This window comes from Tenrec ecaudatus, chromosome 16 (assembly GCF_050624435.1).
Source record: "Tenrec ecaudatus isolate mTenEca1 chromosome 16, mTenEca1.hap1, whole genome shotgun sequence".
Classification (NCBI taxonomy): domain Eukaryota; kingdom Metazoa; phylum Chordata; class Mammalia; order Afrosoricida; family Tenrecidae; genus Tenrec; species Tenrec ecaudatus.
Window position 1 is genome coordinate 68,092,257 of NC_134545.1, and position 20,577 is coordinate 68,112,833.

General features: G+C 39.7%; 1 protein-coding gene across 17 annotated transcripts in view; it reads left to right on the forward strand.

Moving 5' to 3' along the window:
- PCDH15 (protocadherin related 15) overlaps positions 1–20,577 on the forward strand; it is an 819,982-nt gene that overhangs the window by 328,991 nt on the left and 470,414 nt on the right. For 16 of the 17 annotated variants that reach the window (XM_075535092.1, XM_075535093.1, XM_075535090.1 and 13 more), the window contains 2 exons: positions 3,065–3,175; positions 15,410–15,580. In XM_075535092.1, the coding sequence (XP_075391207.1) occupies positions 3,065–3,175; positions 15,410–15,580 (282 nt within the window). The remainder of the gene's footprint in view (positions 1–3,064; positions 3,176–15,409; positions 15,581–20,577) is intronic. The other variant, XM_075535086.1, reaches the window with a different exon arrangement.

Consider the following 20,577-nt stretch of genomic DNA (forward strand, 5'->3'; position numbering starts at 1 on the left):
GACATAACAGATCCCGACTTGTTAAATTTCGGCTCTGCCATCCTGCGTCTGCTACTCACTCTTTGTAGTTACTCTTCCTGAGAGCAACCTTCGTTCCTTGTGTGGTGCATCCAAACCACACCAAGGTCACTGTCAGGGAATCCAGGCTGACTCTTAGTGACCCTGTAAGATCAGGTAGAACTGCCTCCGTGGGTTTCCAAGCTGTAAATATTTACAGGATTAGAAAGCCTCCTCGTCTTTCCTTGGGGAGGCTGGTGATTTCGAGTTGTAGTCCTTGTGGTTAGTGCCCAATGCTAAGTCACTAGGCCACCAGGGCTCCTGCCCTTGGGCAATACAAAGGATAACCAATGGGTTCATGGTATAGTCTAGCCAGAGATATTTCAGAAGAATGGCCTGGAAATCTATTCAAAAAACATAAGCACTGGAAACTCAATGGGAAACATTGCTCTTCTGGCATACATGGGGTTGCCATGAGACAGAGAGCTGCTGGATGTTAGCTGTTTAAAGTGAAAGAAGCACTGGTTTACACTTAGCACTGCTTTTAACAGAACATAAAGACATTCTCAAATGGCTTTGTATGACCTACACATTATCAAGAGGAAACTGAACCCCAGAGGCAGTTGGGTAAAATTTACATAATTTAAGCAGCATTGTCAGGTCCTAAAAGCACTGTAACCTGTAACCCAGAGACTTTTAAAAGATCATAATTTAAAGTGAATATTTATATTTAATGCTTGAACATATGGCGTGTATCATGTAATATTCACAAACCTGTCTGTGAAGTACGACATCACATGAATTGGAAGTCATGGCAACAACTGCAATGTCCAAGTATCACAATGTCTGAGGTCACCCACCTTGTGTGGAGCTGTGGGGCTGAGCCTGGGTGGCGGCTGCTCCCGGTGGTTCCATCTCCAACTCCAGGCCCTTCTTCATCGTACAGCATGCCCACGAGGGAGGCGGGGCCGCAGAGTGCTTATTCCTGATGCCCCCTTATCCTTGTGCTGTTACAGTGCTGGGGGCTGAGTCTGAGCTCACACTAAGTGTCTGCAGCCCAACGAACAGAAAGGGATTTCATCCTGAGAGCCCTTCCTCCCCTATTACAGCAAGGAGAAGACTTGCCGGGTTCTAGTCTTCAGGAGACCTGAGAAGAGATGCTGACTCAAAGTGGTTATCGAGTGTCTTGTCCTTCCCAGGGCCCTGACAATCTTTTCTTACTGAAGACCCTTCCTGGACCTCACAAGACCTTCCTTCACCTCTGTGCTAACCAATATGATACACTTTCTTCAATCCTGGGGCTTTAGTCAGAACCTGAGGGGGTGGAACCAGTAGGAACTGTTGGACCTGGAGCCCCTGGACATTCAGGAATTTGAGCTAGGGAGAAATATTTCCTGGCCTGATTCTGAGTTGAAGCATAAGAAGGTACTACTATCTCCCCAGTCCCGCTCAGCCCTGGCACAGGGATGTCCACCAGTCTGGTAAGGATTGTTCTTAGCAGAGCTAAGTGTGGAAACAGTTTCCATCCAGAGGCCGATTTGGAAGAACTAGTGGGCCAGACCAGGGGATGCATCCTATTCACACAAGAGTGACAAGGAGCCTGGCTAGCAGCTCTGACGTAGGCCTGGGCTTAAAGCACTGGCAGACTGGAGCACGGGGCTAAACACAGCCATGGTGAGTCCTGCAGTAAGAGTTGCAAGTACAGCGGGAAGAGGTGGAAGGAGGGATTGTGGCCTTCTTGCCAGTGGAAAGGCCAGGAATGCAGCCAGCACTTCCATACATGTTCTGGATCAATCCCATCCTACCTCCACATCAGTGAAAAGCTGTCAGAGTGTGGCCAGCGCAAAGTGCCTTCAGGCACAACTGAAATGCCCTTCACCTAGCACAGTCCCCAAAGTGAGAAGCCCGACAAGCGTGGTGAGAGTAGCCAGGCCTTCAGTTGCGTGCAGTGCCAGCTGCTACATGGCCAAGACACCACGCACCTGCAGCCTATGCGGCCAGGCCTTCACCTGAAGCTCTGTCCTCATGGAGCCCCCGGGCATCCTCGCAGAGCACAGCTCTATGAGTGTAAGGAGGTCTTCTGTAGCCACCCCCCCCACCACCCTCCTTCAGGTGCCTGTAGACCCACATGGGCAAGAAGGCCTTTGGCTACAAATCTTCACTCATCTAGCATCCGGGGATCCACTAGTAGTATTAAAAATCAGTTGGGTAAGGCCAATGAGGAACATCGGCCCTGGTTAAGGATCCAGAGGAAAGATACCCTTTCTACTCACTCCCCCACATCCTTATTCAGGGCTACATGCTCAACCAGCCCTCCACAACATCCTTTCCTATCTGAAAAAAGTATTTATACATATACTATAAAAATATATGTTATATATGAGTCATACAGCATAGATAAAATGCTTATGTTTATATCATCTATATTTTATAATAGATAATTTAATATAGATAATATATATGCTTTATATATATACTAGATATAGCAGATAGATAACATAAATGTTTTAAAGATTGTATATTTTATTACAATCTATTTTTATAATAGATAATATATTTTTAGATAATGATAATATATTTATATTATAGATCACAATTGTATATGCATCAGATGTCTGAAAGATATAGAAGCATATCTATACCTCTAAATAGAATGGGCATGAATGTTACAAAGAGTTAGTAGGTAGAAATCACAAATTACTAATCTTTAAATACTTAGTGTTCAAATAAATGATTAAAGTATAGGGAAATATGATAATAGGGAAGATTTTCAGATATCGACTTTGATTTAGCAATTTCTCAGAGCTGTGGATGAATCAAATTAATAACATATGAAGAATTACCAAAGGAAATATATTTCCTGGTTGTCATTAGTAAAGGACTCTCATGAAACACATTGAGAAATGATAAAAATATTATATTTAAAACTTATACTCATATTTAATGGGTATTTTCAGATAATAGGCACAGTACCTGTCTTTCAAGAGGGCTCAATAATAATGTTGGGTTCTCTGCCTGATGTATTATACTCAGATTATCTCAAACGTATGTCCTTAACTATTTGCAGACATCCAACGACACCTTTGAAATTCCGCTCATGCTGACAGGAAATGTAGTGTTAAGGAAGAGACTCAATTATGAAGATAAGACGCGCTACTTTGTCATCATCCAGGCAAACGTGAGTAGTCGGTTTCTCTAACTTCATGCTGGTGAACTTGTGAACTAAATAACTCATCCAAAATGCATCAAATGCTGCCCCAGTCTCTTTACTTAAACAGATGCAATTGCTGGCCCAAAGAGGGCACCCCTGCCTTCTGAAGTTGTTGTGTCTTATTGTCCTCTTGTTGGGGCCTGGGCTGGCCAGGGAGGATTATTACCACTCCTGTTGTTCTCTTTCTCAGAACCCCTTAACCATCTTGCCCACCCTGCCACCATTTGTTTTTACCCACAAACCACTAGGTGTTTTAGGGGGGCAACCATAGCTGTACCTCTCTATATTGCTAGTTATTATTCTTTCATTCTTTCTATTATGTTCTGTTGCATGTATAATATAAACCATGCTGTTGGCAGCCTACACAGGCTCTTGGACTCACAGGAGTGGTGACATAGAAGACATCCACTAGGATGTCACACGGTGTCCTGCTGTCATTCAGGGGCAGTGAATTTAGCCCGCTAGCTGCAGCAGAAGGAAACACTGCCTGCCCTCCGGCTCTCACAATTGTTCCAGACATTGCCGCTCCATCTTGTTACAAGACTGCGCTTTTTTTATGGCCTCGCTACTTTTATAAAAGTGATGTCCTCCTCGGGGACTGGTCTCTGCTGACAAGAAAGTGTGTAAAAGGAAGTCTCACCGCCATTGCTTCTAAGGAGCACTCGGTAACTCTTCCAAGATACATTCATGTCTTCAGCGGTCCATGGCGCTGTCAGTATTCTTTGGCACCATAATTCAATGTATTGATTCTCCCTTGGTCTTCCTTATGTCCGACTTTCTCATGCATATGAGCTGATTGAAAATCTCCTGGCTTGGGAAAGGAATCCCTTAGTCCTCAAAGCAACATCTTTGCTTTTCACACTTCCAAGAGGTCTTTTCAGCAGATTTCCTCAACGTGATGTGTTGTTTCATCCATCTTGTCTGTGATAGGACTTTAAACTAGATGGTAGCTTAGAGACTCATTAGACAGCTGACGGTAAATTATTGAACATCAGTCCATTTAGACCTGTCTTTTCTTATGGCAAAATAATTGATTGATTTGCAGAGACCCCTTTCAATTAAATGCAACTGGCTCATTTATTTTGTATCAATGGGATACAAAATGATTCAGTGGGATGCAATGATTCTTAATGATGCTCAATGACATATTACAAAACTAACCAATGAGGTTTATAAAATTGCTCGCAACATTGTTACCATACCAACATTTTAAAATGTGATTTTTCTGTGGGGAAATGATTCATTTTAGAAAAATAAAGGGGAAGCAAAATCTTTTATGAAAATGAAGTTCAAATGATTCGATGTTCAAAGTTCAATGGATTTTCTTTTGTTGAATTTCCAATACATCTCTTCACCACAAATTTCAATTTTGACATCTTCCTAAATTATAAAGAAGTCACAGTATCTCTTTATAAATAGATATTCTTTAGAGCCAATCTTTTTTCTATTGCTGTCTTCTGGAAGCAAATCCTAAGTGCTCAGGGTTACACAATTCATTGATCATCCGAAAGAAGAAAGTTTTAATCTGACTTGGAATCATTGCAATAGTAATTTTGAATTCTCTTATAACTAATTGGGTTATATTTTTATATATAAATACATCTAGATAAGAGACACTGTTTTTCTTCACAAGATTCAATTCCTTAAATATCCATTCCTTTCTCCTAGCTTTTTCTTTTATTCTTAATGGATAAGAGTATTCGAGAAAAGCATGCTAATAGAGTAATAGTAATAAATGGATTTGAAAAAGCGAGATTACATTCCTTCACTTTTAGATCACATCTTCACTAATTAGCTTTTTGGTGAAAAACAAGGCACCACCAACAATAACAAAAATCCAGAAACAACAATGAAGAAACCTCTCTGACTTGCTGGCCTCTCCTGTGTCTGCCCCATGCTGACATGGAATATCTCACCCAAAATGCAGTGAGGGCTCTCATGGTCTCTTTTCATAAACAGATGCAATTGGGGGATATTTTCTATTTTTTTTAATGTGAATTGATTTTCTATTTTTTGATTTGGGCTCTGCTGTTTCTGGAGCATCTTTTTGGGAGTGGAAGTGGAGATGGTAGGAGGGTGGTGACAGACTAAGGTCACACATGTTTTTAAAAATGGTTTTAAAACAATGGTGTTAGTAGAAAAGATGTGTCAACATGTAGGAATGTAAAATTCCATCATAATCTTTCTACTGGTATCCATAAAAATTGAAGAGAATTAAAGTGTCTCTAGTGAAAAAAAACCAAAGCTTAAAAATAAGCAAAATACTTCTCAAATTATTTCAAAAATGATATTTTTTGTTATTTAAAGAAAGAATTTAAGAGAATCAAATGACTAGGGTAATTTTTAAATTGTACTAACTAATATTAAACTATCACCGAGGAGCAGAAGCAAGACTAACACTTGTACGGTCTCAGATAACTGAATTAAGTTGAGCATGTGCAGAACAAGTCTCTTTATGCCTCCATTTCTTCCTTTCTCTCTATCCTGCAAATACCTGATAAAGAAATGAAATAGTATTTAATATATGTATCTATGAAGGAGTCTGGAAGGTGCTGCGAGCCATATTGTTAAAATAACAACTACTCGAATACTGAATATTAAAATATTAGAAGTCTATTTAGTCCAAGGCTCTTCCAACATTGTCACAAGAAATAATCAGAACATTGCTCTGTCTGTCTCATACTCATTTTAAAAACTCAGTCATGGGAAACAAGATAATTCTGACTCACAGCGATGCTGTAGGACAGACCAAAACTACCTTTTTGGATATGTGGGGTTTTTAAGCTTTATAGGAGTAGATAACCTCATTTTTCTTCTACCAAGCAACTGGTGGGTTAGAGCCGCTAACCTTGTAGTTACCGGTAACCTCTACACCACCAGAACTCCTTTTGAAAACTCGCTTCACATAATGCTATGCCCTGTGTTAGATGTTACATCTGTCATATCCCCACAGCACACAAATAGTACTAAATACTCTCTTACACACAGATGATTGAGAAATTAGCATTTATCCCTAGGTTGAACATAGACTAGAGAATAGTTAATTATTTAAATGTGAAAGTGAAGAAATTACAATTCTATTTATATTTGACATTGGAAATTGTTTTTGTCTAAATATCATTGTACATGAACTGTTTATAATTTCATAAAAATTTTACCCATATGACTGGTTTGTGGTAATACAGTGATTATATCTGCATTATTTATTATGGTAGCTCTTTCATTGATGGGATAATCAGTACATGCCTTTAAAAAATAGAATTTAGTAATCTATTCATGAAAATGTCTTTCTATTTAGTAAATAAATTCTTCAAAAACAAATGAGTTCCTTTGGTCAGTTAGACACTGTAATAAACTAGGATCTGAAGAATTGTCCATTGTGTTGCCATCATAAGGGACAATAGGATAGGATACCTGACATATAGATGTTAGGGATTCAGGGGCCAGGTGAATACTACCTACCTTGTGATACATTAACATAATACCTTTTTGATGCCATATTTCCACTGAATGTTCCTTTTTATGTATTTAACATGTATTTATAGATTTAAACTCCTTTATTCTGATTTTTGTACAGGATTATTCATGGTGTCACCCATAATTTATTGCATATAGCTGTATCTCAATGATGAAATAAATCATTATATCTGTCACAATGGTCTACTAGTTATATTTGTATATGTAAATATATACATATATAGACATGCATAGATCAAATATTTCTTATAATTAAGTGTTAAAAGTATAACAGAAAAATGCATACTTGAATTTTATTGACTATGTGAAATCATTCTATTGTGTGGATCATAACAGACCGTAGATAACAATTTGAAGAATAGGAATACAGAAAACTTAACTGTGCTCAAGTAGAACCTGTAGCTAGACCAAGTGGTGGCTGTTTGAATAGGACATGGGGGCTGCATTGTTTGAAGTCAGGAAATGTGTGCATCAGGAGAATATCCTTTCAGCTTCTTAATTTTATCTATACCTTCAACAAATGACCAAAGTGGACTAGATGAATAAATACCCACCCTCCAGATTCAAGAAAGACTCATTAACAGCATGTGATGCACATTTGACACAAGCTTGCTTGTTGAAAATGAAGCGGCCTTGAATCACATATGCACCGATGAAGATTAAAGACGATACAGCCTTCAGAATGGATTCCCACCTCAACATAAAGCGAGTTCTTACAACTGGGTCAATACACTATTTTGATAAAAGGAGGTATTAGTGAAGCTGTCGATCATTTCATTTGACTGAATCTGCAATCAACTCCTATGGAAGCAGCACACACACGCAATGGAAGACTACGTATGACTACGAAATAATGGTGAAGCCAGGTAGCACCCCGGAAAGTTGTGCTGAGTGAAATTCGCCGGTGGCAAATGGACAAGTGCTAGGTGAGACCCTGTGAGAAGATGAGGAGCACTGGTGGCAGAGTGGTAATGGGTTAGGCTGCTAACTGCAGGAATGGCAGGTCTCTAAGAGTCGGCTGGATGGGCTGGATGGTGGTGAGTTTGGAATTTGGGGGTTATATGAAAAAAATCCAAACTGAACACTGTCATACCAAAGGCAACCGACTTCGAAGTTTGTCCAGGTGGAGAGGGGAATGGAGAGGAGATAAAATAATAGCCCAGTCTGTGACTGCTGTTAACTTGGGTAAACTATAAGAAAGTAGGACACAAGAGGGAAAATAAAACTCAAGAATTGGGCAAAGGAGGGGTAAACTGTTGGGGAATTTGAAAACAAAGTTGATGATATGAAATATAAACCAACATCCTATTTACAATTTAAAACACATAAATATCAGCAATAATATTATTTATAAAATGAAAAGAAGAGACAATAATGTATGCATTGCATTGTGCAAATCTGCTGAAAAAGTCCTCTTTCAAGTGTGAAAGAGCAAAGACGTAGTCTTGAGAACTAAGGTGCCCCTGCGGGACACAGAGGAGGCGCTTTATGCACATAGAGTTACAGTCTCAGAGACGCGGGAGAGCAGTGCTGGTCTGTCTTGCAGGGTTGCTCTAAGTCTGTTTTATACAGTCAGAATCATCTGGATGGCAGTGAGGTTTTTGAGATTTTGAGATTCATGGTATTTTCATTTGTCTCCTGAACATGTAAAAACTGGACAGCAAGTAAGGAAGCCTGAACGAGAATCCATGCGTTTGAGCCATGGTGTTGTCAAAAAAGATAGACTATACCTTGGCCTGCCTGGAGAATGAACAAATCTCTCTTGCAAAGAGGATGACCAGCATGCTCCTCAGCAGTGAAGATGAGGAGAGTTTAGCTCATGTATTTGAACAGGTTGTGGGGAGGAATCATTCCCTACATTCTAGAGGAAGACCTCCTGCTTGGCCAATAGAGGGTCAGTAGTAGAGCAGAAGGCAGTCAGTGAGCAGGCTTGAAACATTAACAGCAATAACAGACTCGACCATAGCAACCGCTGGGAAGATGGCGTGGGGCTCAGCGAGTCAGGATCCGCTCAACACCACTTAGCCACGGTACCAAATGTTCAGTGGTGGGAAGCCTATAGTGAACCTGGGGAGTTGGTGCCTACAGAAGGCAGGAATCTATCAGAGGAGGAAAACTGAAATGTGTTCTACTAATGAGGAGCTGTGAAAAACTAGTAAGATTTAACAGAGTCAAAGGTTGAAAACTTTTGAGATCTAGAAAACACAAGCAGGTCCCTGTAATTTCTGGATCTCACAGGTTTCACTGTTTGAGAATTTAGCATGTGTGGTGAGAACATAGAAATTAAATAGTGAACTTTTTGTTTAACAAATAAAAGCCAACTTTTCCACCCAGTCTGACTTATAGTGGACCTGTTTAGGTCTGAAGTGCTTGTGAATCATGAAAGAACAGGACATGACTTTGAACCCACAACCAGACATCAGTCTAATACCTAACCCACGTGCTAGGCAATTATACTAACCTTTTCTACAAATCAACAAGGCGTTGTTTTCTTTAAATAAAAAGGGAAAGCATGCTTAACTGGGAGAGAAATTAAAAGGGAGAAAGGATAAACATTTCCTGGGAACTTTTAATATATATTAAATTCTAATATTGCAGTGAGTAAAAATGCTAATGAAACCATAGAAACTACTTTTCAGTTAACTGTTTATTTTATAGCACCCTTTGAAATGTTTACTTGTTTTATCCAGAAAATCTGTACAGTACGTTTTACAAGAAAGATCAAATATCATTTTTTATCTCTTTATGTTTTTGTTTATTTATTTTATTAATTTCCATTTCCAGGTGCTTTGTTTTTAAAGAATTATTTAGATTAATCTGGTTTAAAACTAAATACTGTGGATCAGCAATATCTTCCGTGGGTTTAGAAGCTAGGTGTGTGCGTGTCTTCTATTGTGACAGCTCCCTTTATGCACACAGAAAATTCATGGGGAATCTCTACATGTGTCAAAACCACGCCACCCCCAATTTTTACATCTTTTCTTATAAGAGCTATCTCAGATTTTCATCAAAAAATTCAAATTCTCTCTCTTCAACATGAGACTATGGTCTTCATTATGCATTTTAACAAATATATACCCTTCACCTTGTACCCAGGTCCGTCTTATGGAGTAGTGCTAAGACAAAAGAGCCAAGAATTGTGAGATACATGTAGAGTAAAAGAAGAAGCTAAAATAGAAAACATGCTGCACTCACAATAATTTTCAGATGACATGTTAAGATATAAGAAAGAATGACATGGAGTTGTTGAAGAACTGTTTTTATTTTTTTAGTTTTATTGGCCCACAATTTATATAGCATACACTTCCATAGTTCACTCATATGAAGGAGAATTGTATGATCAATGCCATAACAATTTTAGAACATTCCCCTGGCCCATGCTTAAATTGCCTGTGAAATGAGTTGTACAACCACAGCCAGTTCTAGTACTCCCTGCCCCCTCCTGTGTCCATTTCCCACTCCGGAAATCCCCCTTTCCCCCCTTTCACACACTCCCCACCTCTCCTATCATCTCTTATCAATCCCTCTATCAGCTATTATCACTAGGCACCCACTCCTCCTGTGAGTCACAAGCTGGGAAACCCAAGAGAAACGTAAAACCAAATTCAAAATAAAGTAGTAAGGATAACATAATAATTGAAGTACCTTCTTTAGGTCTATTGCATTTAAGATATTAAAAACTTTACTGCTAGATCCACATATCATATAAATGTCATTATATATCACATAAAATGTTATTTACTAAATAAGTTTAAATTAAATAAAGATTTATGCATGATTTCCTTCCTGCTTTAGGTTAAGCAATACTGTTTTTATAATGGCAATTTGATGAGCTGGTTGTATTTTCCAAGAATTTAAAATAAAACCATAAAGTTAAATTGAAATAACTAAGTACTTGGCTATTGGACAAAATGTTGATGATTCGAACCGACCCAGAGTTATCCTGAAAAGAGATCTCAGGATCTGCTTCCAGAGGCTGAAGGGACAGTTGGAATTGCTAGGAGTCAAAATTCTAAAAACCACTAAAACTTAAAAAATCATACATTCTGTGTACTTATGAAAAGCTTATTTGGGAACCACCAGAATCATTCCATATGTCATTTTTTGCCCCAGTAAGACAAAATCCTTGTCAACTTTGCTCCCCTCCATCAATGAACGGGTGCATTGTTGTAATGAAAAAATAATGTTCCTAGATGTAGACTCCCGGTCTTTCTCTGAAGGATTCAATTTTCAATTGTCTTAAAACTTTCTCATAATGAAATCTTATGTTCATTCTTTGCCATTCAAGAAAATCTGTGAAGCTTACCCCCTTTGAGTTCCAACCAATTTGTCACGTAAACCTCTGAGATGACCACCTTGTCTTGAATTGATTTGGCCCAGCAGATCCCCTCAAAGCCATCTTTTTGAAAGGATCTTGCATTCTGAATCACATGGAAAATCCCAGAATCATCCATGGATATTATTAGTTCAATAAAATCATCGTTTTGCTTCAGTCATGTTCAAAAGGTTGATGGGAAGATCAGATTAATTCTTTGAGAAAGTTGATCTTTGTACAACAATTTGACACCTTCAAGCAGAAAGCTTCCTGATGCCACGATGTCCACTTAAAATGGAAATTGTCCAGTGTGTGAGAGGCCAACCTCAAAAGCTTTTACATCACTGGTGATTCTATGGTGTTCTTCCACATGGCCTACCCTGTCATTTCATGCAGGCTGAAAATCGTCCTTCTCGGCTTATCTTTGAGGTCTTCTCGAGCATCTTCATCATCCAGCTAAAAATGTTTCATGTGGGTGACCATTATTGTGCAATGCTTCATTGATTCCAACACCACCCACTTGAGTTGTGTTAAAATTTTGATTTTTATCCTGATCTAAATGGGATTTTTTTTCCAAACCACTGAAAGTACCTTTCTTTTGAAGGCATTGTGATGACACTAAACAGTATATTACTGAGCAAGCTTGTCTGCAGTCATCCACCGATTGCAGGTGCCTGTTTCATTTGGAAGAAGCCAGACATATATGAACTGGATCCTTGGCAGCAATACTTTCTGACATAACTTTGTATAGATACTTGGTCACAATCTGCTTTCTAATTGATTATAATGTGAAATTCAATTAGGAGCAAACTGTTATTAAATTCCATATGAGTCTACCTTCACAAAATTTTGCTAATGGAAATTTTTTTCTAGGAACTTCAATTTGAGCAACTTCAATTTGAGAATATGAAAAATAAGAAAAGGCTTCAGTAGTGCATGGGGTCTAACGATGTGCATTTTTAAAATTAATGATTCTGTATTAATGTCTATCAGCTATCAACAGGGCATTGTTTTATGAATAGGGGAAAATTACCAGTCTGTTAGTAGAATAACATTTTAGAGTGGTAAAGAACAGAATTTTAAAGAGACCGAAAGCTACAAAATTGAATCTTTAATAAAATAACTAAGTACTACAAAATTAATGACATTTTAAAATCCTCCTATAATACTTCTTTAGATAAATATAATAAATGCAAGTGCGCAATAAAATTATTTTTTGTGTGTCTTGGTTTTTATCATTTATTTTGTTTGCAGAACAGTCCACCAGCCACTGGCTCAGAAAGATGAGGCTCTCTATTTCTGTGAAGGGTTAAGCATCTTGAAAACCCATGTCTGCCCTGTCCTTCAGGGTCGCCCTGAGTTGACCTTGACCAGATGGCAGTGAGCTGTTTTTCTTCTGCGGCTGCTCTTCCTTCTTGCTTGCTAGCTACAGTGTCCAGAGACTTGACCCTTTCAAAGAGCAGAAGGTGCCCCCGCAGGGGAATCTTCCTTGGTCCCATTCTGGAGCCTTCGATTCAATTTGGAGGAGGCGGAGGCGGGGGTAGGGGATTGGTGGGGTTGGGGAGAGGGAGCTCTATCATCACTCTTTCCGTCATCCCGAGAGTCATCATCTGTGGAGTCCCCCGACCAAAAGTCCAGTCTGTCATATCGGACCCCACCTCCTCTGCAGCTGTCATACCTTTAACATCCACCACCGAACACTCTAGTGCCGCTGCGGCTCCTGCAGCCACAGCGTCTATCATCGGCTCTACGACCTCGCTTATCATATCGATCCTGGACCCCAAACAGATTGGTATCCTGGCATAGGCGATCACCATGGCCATTAAGATTAAGATAACCGTCACGAACAATCATAATGACCACCATATTAGCCTCCAAAGCTATTATCGCCTTTCCTGAAGCTGTCTGAATTGTTTTGTCTGAACCTGATTTCTATCTCAGCCAAAAGGAAGATCATCCCCGTCTTTATCGTGTGCTTGATGGGCAATTCCACTGGAATTCCCGTGTTACCTAGACCCTCTTCAGTGAGCTTCAGTGCATTAACCAGGCAATCCAGGTCCTCACCAGCGTAACCCAGCGCTTTAACTCTCTCCGGACTGCTGGGTGCCCCAGGTAAAAGCACTGCCCTGGTATTCAATCCCTTAAAGAATTCCCTCCTTGCGTCTTCTGTCACATCTTAGGTCAGATTCCCTAGAAAAGGAGGTGATTTGGGAGGACAGCTCCAGTTTATGTAGGGTTCCGGAGCAGCCCAGTGGAGCAGAGAGCAGCGAGCAAGATAAAAAGACCGGTGGGAGCTCCCTCCGTGCCTCATGGTTCCTGTGCCCTGGTGGTGCAGTGGTTATATTGGGCTGCTAAGAGAAAGACCTGCAGTTTGAAATCACCGAACGGCAAAAGACAGGGTTTTCCACTTTGGTGAAGAGAGTTACAGTGTCAGAAACCCACAGGGGCAGGTCAACCCCGTCCTCTTAGATTGCTTTGAGTGGGCAACTTGATCTAAGTGAGTTTGGTTTTGGTTGTGTCAAATAGTTGAAACTTCCCGATCCAAGGCATCGCTTTCATCAGCCCAGCTGACTGGTTCGGGGACATAGGTGCCTGCATCCTTCGCCAGGAAGTCTTTTAGGAAATGGTCTTTCCCTTCTTACTCTTTTTTGCTAAGACTGGCTGCCATGCAAGGAGAGAGAGAGAGAGAGAGAGAGAGAGAGAGAGAGAGAGAGAAACTTCCTACTCTTTAAATGTGGGCTGCACATAGTAATATTTTTCCTTAAATGCTAATAAAAATAAATTTCTGTACAGAGGGAAAACCTGACAACCATAACCTCAGGTGATTAAGGTCATTTTGATGGTATATGCCTTTGACAAGGTGTCATAAAAATGGCATTTTATCACTGTGATTTTCCTCACTACATCCAATAAACTCAGTGTAATCCTGAGAATAGAAGACTAAGTCCCACGAAGGACATTCTATGAAATACCTAGTACTTCAAACTGTCAAGGTCATCATAAGCAAAGCAACTCTGAATACTTTCCTCAGGCTCTCCACGAGCGGATTCCAGCTCATAGTGACCCTACCAGACAGGGTAGAGCTGCCTTTGTGGGATCAGAGACTGTCATTCTTCACCAGAGTAGAGTCTCCCATTTCTCTCTTGGAGCAGCCGGGCATTTTGAACTGCTGACCTTGCAGTTGGCAGCCCACTGTAACCACTATGCTACCTAGAGGAGACTAGACTAGAGGAGCCCAATAAAGCTACAAGACAAAATGTAAAGTAGGAGCCTCAATGGGATCATGGAACCAAAAAAAAAATGACATTGGAATGAAAAACTAGGAAGATTAAAATAAATTATGGATTTTAGTTAATTGCATTTATCAATATTGGATCATTAGTTTTAACAAATATACCATACTAATTATTATATTAATAAATTGCCAAATAAGAAACAGGTTTTCTGAGAAATTTCTGTACTATCATCACAGTTATCTTCCAAATTTAAAACAGTTCAAAAAGTCAAAAGTTTACTTTTGAAAATTCACACAGTTTGTGTTTACCTATAAAACTTCAACACCAAACCCACTGATGTGGAGTTGATTGTGACTCATTATGATCTGATGGGACAGAGTAGAGTTGCTACTTTGGGTTTCCAAGGTTATAAATCTTCAAGGGAGAAGACACCATCGTCTTTCTCTGGTGAAGCAGCTGGTATTTTCGAACTGCAAACCTTGTGACTAGTAGCACAATAGGTAACTCAGTACTACGCTAGGGCTCCGTGTGTTCATAGCTCTAACACGTACTCAGTGCCATGAGTTGGTGCTGACTCCCAGTGGCCTTCAGGGATGGGCTGCACTTTTGCAGTCACTCTTTATGGAAGTAGAAAACCTTGCCTTTCTCTTATGCAGCAGCTAGTGGTTTTGAACTGCTGGCCTGGTGGTTAGCAGCCTAACGTGTAACCAGGATACCGCCGGGGCTCTGTTTATAGCTAAAGATCCTAATGTGTTTTTCCTGCTTCTTTTAAAATTTGACAGTAGAAACTTTCATGATTCCAAGAACAGCTTTCCAAGTGAATTATTTAAAATTAAATTAACTTTTTGTTTTGCCTTTATAAACTGTTTCAAAAGAGATTTGGTTAAGAAAATGCCTAAGAATGCAGTAAGTCCATTTATAATCTGATATCCATCTTAGACAGTAAATTGTAAGGTGAAGACCAATACCATATAGCTTACCTATCATATTTTTCAAAATAGTTGGATGTGGAGACAAATGGATTTCAGTTTGAATCCTAGCTTCATTACTTTCAGTGTTAGATCAAGTAAGTTACTCATAAATCATGACAAGAACAAGAGAGGAAAAACGAGCCTATGTTATGTCCTAGTGAGTTTTTGTTCAAATCTTGCTGAATTGTTGTTCTCACCACAGGACCGTGCACAGAATCTGAATGAACGGCGGAGCACCACCACAACTCTCACCATAGATGTGCTGGATGGAGATGACTTGGGACCAATGTTTCTGCCATGTGTTCTTGTGCCAAACACTCGCGATTGTCGCCCACTCACCTATCAAGCTGCCATACCTGAGTTGAGAACTCCGGTAATATGCACTTATCTTTTTCCTTTTCCTTCTACCTTTTTGACTCCAATAAGAATTCAACTGTTTTTGCAGTGCAAATGAATTAGAATAGCAAAATTCACAATATAATATATTTCGGTAAATTTCTAGTCATGATGGATATTTACATTCTCTGCAAGGTATAATGTATGTCCTGGAGGAACAATCACATCGACAATGATTGCTTTATTTTATATATATAATCATATGGTGTTCAGTTGCCAATATGTTCCAGGAAATTGTAAAAAATGACTGCAGCATTTCCCTCAAGTCGTATTTCACAAAGATAGCCTTAAATTTGAGGATGCACAGAGAGGCCTCCAGAGCAGGACAGTCTGTTTAGCCCCGTAGAGGTCTGAAATGTGATTGGAGATTAAGTCTGTCTGTGTGGAGGTGAAAGCAACAAATTTTGAGTGCAAGGACCTATCCCTTAGCAGACATATTTTAAAGAAGCACCAAGGCGAGGCAAGAATGAACATTTCCTCTAGTGAGTATTGCATCCATGTATATGTTCAATTCCAGTGGAAATATAAATTGTTGTCAGCTTGGAATTCACACTTTGAACCTCCCTAAAAAATAAGCTAAAAAGAAAGCAAATATTCATCACGTTAAAATATCAGTTTCTGCCTGAAAGAGAAAACATCCATCCATTATCTATTGAGAGAATTCCTGAGAGGCAACCATTTAGCAAGTCTTCTGGCATTTCAAAAGCACCCTATCCCCCCACCACCCCACCCCGAGTCAGCAACATACCACCACAATGGCAGAATTAGTTTGAACATAAATGGATACTTTTTGAATCATGAGTGGATTGTGCTTTAAGTCCCTTTATATATCTGAGAAGAAAGGAAACAGCATCCTTCTTTGAAAACATTTAAAATACATTTTCTCTCTGTGCTTTACTCATAGGACCAGTGGCCATTCTGTCCATCCAAGTCAAGGTAGCTTTCTGTGTGTCATAGCAGGACTATGAGTGACCCAACTCCACTGGGTTACCAAGACTGATTTTTCAGATATAGACTTATACACCTTTCTTTCAAGGCACTTCTGGGTGGATTCAGATCATTAACATTTTTATTAATAACCAAGGGTGTCAACTCTCTGCAAACCGGGGATATAGTGGCAATATATCTAAAATGCAGCTAGAGAATCATCAACCACAAGGTCCAAAGTTCTAACCTGGGGAGAATGATGGGGCTTTCTACTCCTGTCAAGAGTTACAGTCTTAAAAGCCTACAGGGGAAGTAGGATTCAGAATTGAAATTGAGTCATAACTGAGCATATACAACAACAACAGAAGAAGAAGAAAAAGAATATTTGTTAAGATACATACACACAGGGCAGCTTTAGGTGGCTGTCCTGTCTGACTCCCACAAAGTGGGAGGAGAATCCCATTGCACATCTCTCCAGGAATGACTTCTAGGAAACAGAAGTCAAGCACACCTCCATCCTCTAGTCTCCTTTTCCTTGTTCTGACACCAACTTCCCCCTCTCAGCACTTGTTTCTCTGCTGGGTTCATGTTTCATTGCAATGGACAATTAGAACTCGGCAATAATAATAATTGATAAATTATCAAGGGTTCATGAGTGAAGGAGGAGGAAAATGAGGAGCTGACACCCAGGGCTCAAGTAGAAAGAAAACGTTTTGAAAATGATGATGGCAACAAATATTCAAATGTGCTTGACACAATGGATGGATGTATGGATTGTGATAAGAGTTGAACGAGCCCCCAGTGAAATGATTTAAAAAATGAAAAGGAACTCGGCAACAATACGTTTAGGGAAGTTTATTCTAGAAGTCATCAGGTTATAAGTCAGGCTCATAGATAGTCAGGGAATGTTTATTTTGTCTGCACTGCTTCTTCTCAGCCATGTAAGCAGACATGTCTCTCACTGATCTTCAGGCCCTTGACCATGCTGCCCTTTGCTTTTGCTGACATTGGGCTAATAATTGTCCCACTCTGCAAGCCAGCCTCCCACTCAAAGGAACTCAGGCACAGACCACTCAGAACGCTTTTTGTGTGTGCTAGCCATGGAGTTATCATGCATGCTTCCAAGATGTCTCACTTTATGCTCTATGGAATGATAAAAATGACCAAGCCTCTGATCAGAGCCCAATGCATGTGATTAACATTTCTCACCCTGTCATTTGGTGGCAGGTATATAGGGTGTGAGCAGAAGAGCCATGCCACATCATTTCCCTTCACTGCAGGCCATCCTCTGGCTGTTTTATCCACTGTCTCTTACACACAAGAACAATGAGCCCTCCTACCCCTCTCATTTCCATCTTCTACAACTGCGATTTTTTTAAACTCTCACAGTTAACCCTATATTAGTCACTCACTAGTGAGTCATATAACTCTATCAACATCTTCCCTCCCCCTCTTCTCCCGGCCCATCATGAAAATGAGGAAATGATTCAATGGAAATTCTTTCTTTAATCCCTTATCTTGAAAATAAGCAGCCTTGTAAACTAGCCATTTCATGTCTTTATTTCTCCCGGGTACCCCCTTTGTAGATATCCAATTTATAAACTAGCTGTCCCTATTGGCCCAGGACTCTGAGGGGCCATCATGTTTCTTGATCTGAAGGATCTTCATTATAGTTGAAATTTGGGGCATCTATCCCAGGATCCCTGGTGCCATAGTGATTACAAGTTGGATTGCTACCCACAAAGTCAGCAGTTTGAAACCACAGCCAATTCTTGTGGAGATAAACAGGCTTTTACTCCTGCAATGGGTTACAGTATTGGCAACTCACAGGTGGTAGGTCTACCCAGTCCTATAGGGTTACTATGAGTCAGAATTGACATGGTGGCAGCGAGTACACCCATAATCAACATGCAATTCAGCGCGAGCCATTAAGATTGCAGCAATTTACTCTAGCTCAGATTATCATACCTTCTCATTTCAGTCAGTCAATTCAGTCACCCCTCCGACTGGCCCCTCATGCTCTCATGAGCTCTAGTCATCCAAGCTAGCTGGATACCCCTACATTTATGACTCACACTTCAGACCAAAGTATAAGGTGTACAATATAATTTGTTCAGGCAATAAGTAATACTGCGTACAAAAATGCTAATACAGAATTATTTGCAGAAGTAGATGTACATTACCTGAAATTATATGTCATGATATAACTTTATTTAATCCTCTAAAGAAGGCTCAGAGATTTAGAACATTATTTGTTCTTTATGAATGCTTAATTAAGATCCTGAGGAAAAATAAAACATTTTTAGTATCACCTTATTCCTGTGTAATTCATGTGACTAGTGTGCCTGACAGATCTCAGGTGGAGGTATATATTGATACTATATCATTCAATTAAATAAAACAATCTGAAAAAAAATGTCCAAAAAATTTGCTGATACACAGGAAGAGGCAGATCTTAGAGAAGTTATTGACTTTATTTTTATAAATGATCAGTTGATCTCTTTATAAATGATCTCTTCTTCCAACACAGCTCCTCAAAACTGAATCACTAGATCGGCTGAACTTTAAAGAAATCATTTAATAGCATGGCCACAGTATTGACTTCCATACCATTTTTATTGGGTTGTAATAGCCACATACAGACAGATGAGCATTTCATTGTAAACACTGCTTGGAGTCATCTGTGAACTTTCCCCCCTTGCTTTTCCAATGTGGTTCACTCCTCTTTAGGACAAGACGGTTAGTTCTATCCATTTAAATAATGGTGGAAAATATTTATCCACTAAGCATCATAGTCTTATTGAAATATAAAATGATGTATAGTCTCTGGTTAAGCTAGCTACTTCTTCTATCACTGCTACACAGAAAACCACCAAAATGTAGTGCCTGAAAGGAGCAACACTTGTCCATTCTGCTCATAACACTTAAACCTGGGCAAGACTTTGAAGATGTGCTTATAGCTCATCTGCACAGCACCCGCTGAGCATCACTGAGGCATCCTGGTACTGCTGGCTCCGTGCCACTTCTAGGACAGCTTCCAGAGAGAAAGTTTCAGCTGTTGACTTGGAGTTCTGTCTGGCCCTTGGGCTGGTGGTATCATTTTCACTTCCCCTAGGCCTTTCGTTGGCAGTTTTAACTTACATTCAACAAGGTTTGGAACTTCCTGAAGCAAGTTTCCCAAGAGAAATAGGCAGTCACTGCATCGCCTTTTTCATGAATAAAACTGTAACTGTACAGCATTATTTCACCTGGGATCAAAGTACTGCCTGATTCAAGGTATAGGAAAATGGAATGACTGTTCAGGTAAAAGAGGCCCTAAGGGGGGGGAAAATGTGGTGATCTTTGGAAATCAAAATAAGTCAGAGCAGAGTCTCACGTGCACGGACTCTTCTTCAGCATCGCTGTTTGGACTCTGGTTCACTCCAGGGAGGCTTAAGAACCTGAGATTTTAAAACATTTATATTCTTTTACAAATTACTGCCCCCCCCCCATCTGTTCATCCTTTTCCTCCTCTTTTTCCTTGACATGTTCACTTAAATTTTCCACAAATTAAAAAAAAAAGTAAGATCTTACGATTGAGAGTGAGAAGTAACCATTTATGTCAGCTAACCAGGGCAGGATGATGCTAATTACATCCTTGCGGAAACATCCCAAACTCACTCTTGACGTCTTGAAAGCTTTGACACCTGCTCACCTTCTGCTTGGATGTGAAACATTCTAGCAATTATCTCTGCGGTCTTCTTGACTTCAGAGACTGTGCTGAGTCTCACTACAATGACTGAAAAATGCATCAGCATGAAACCTTCAAAACATAGTAGTGTCGCACAAAATTTAACTCAGGGACTAGAATATAATAGGATAACAGTTCTATAACAATATAAAATAAAAGCCCCTTACATATTGAATTGAATAATCAGAAGTTTTAGAGAAATAGATACAATGAAAGGTTGTCTGGCCCAAGGGAGTTAAAAACTGTGCTAACTTTCTATGTATTAATATTGAATAGACCTTGCTTCTGCTAGTTGGTATTGAGTTGGATCCAGTGCA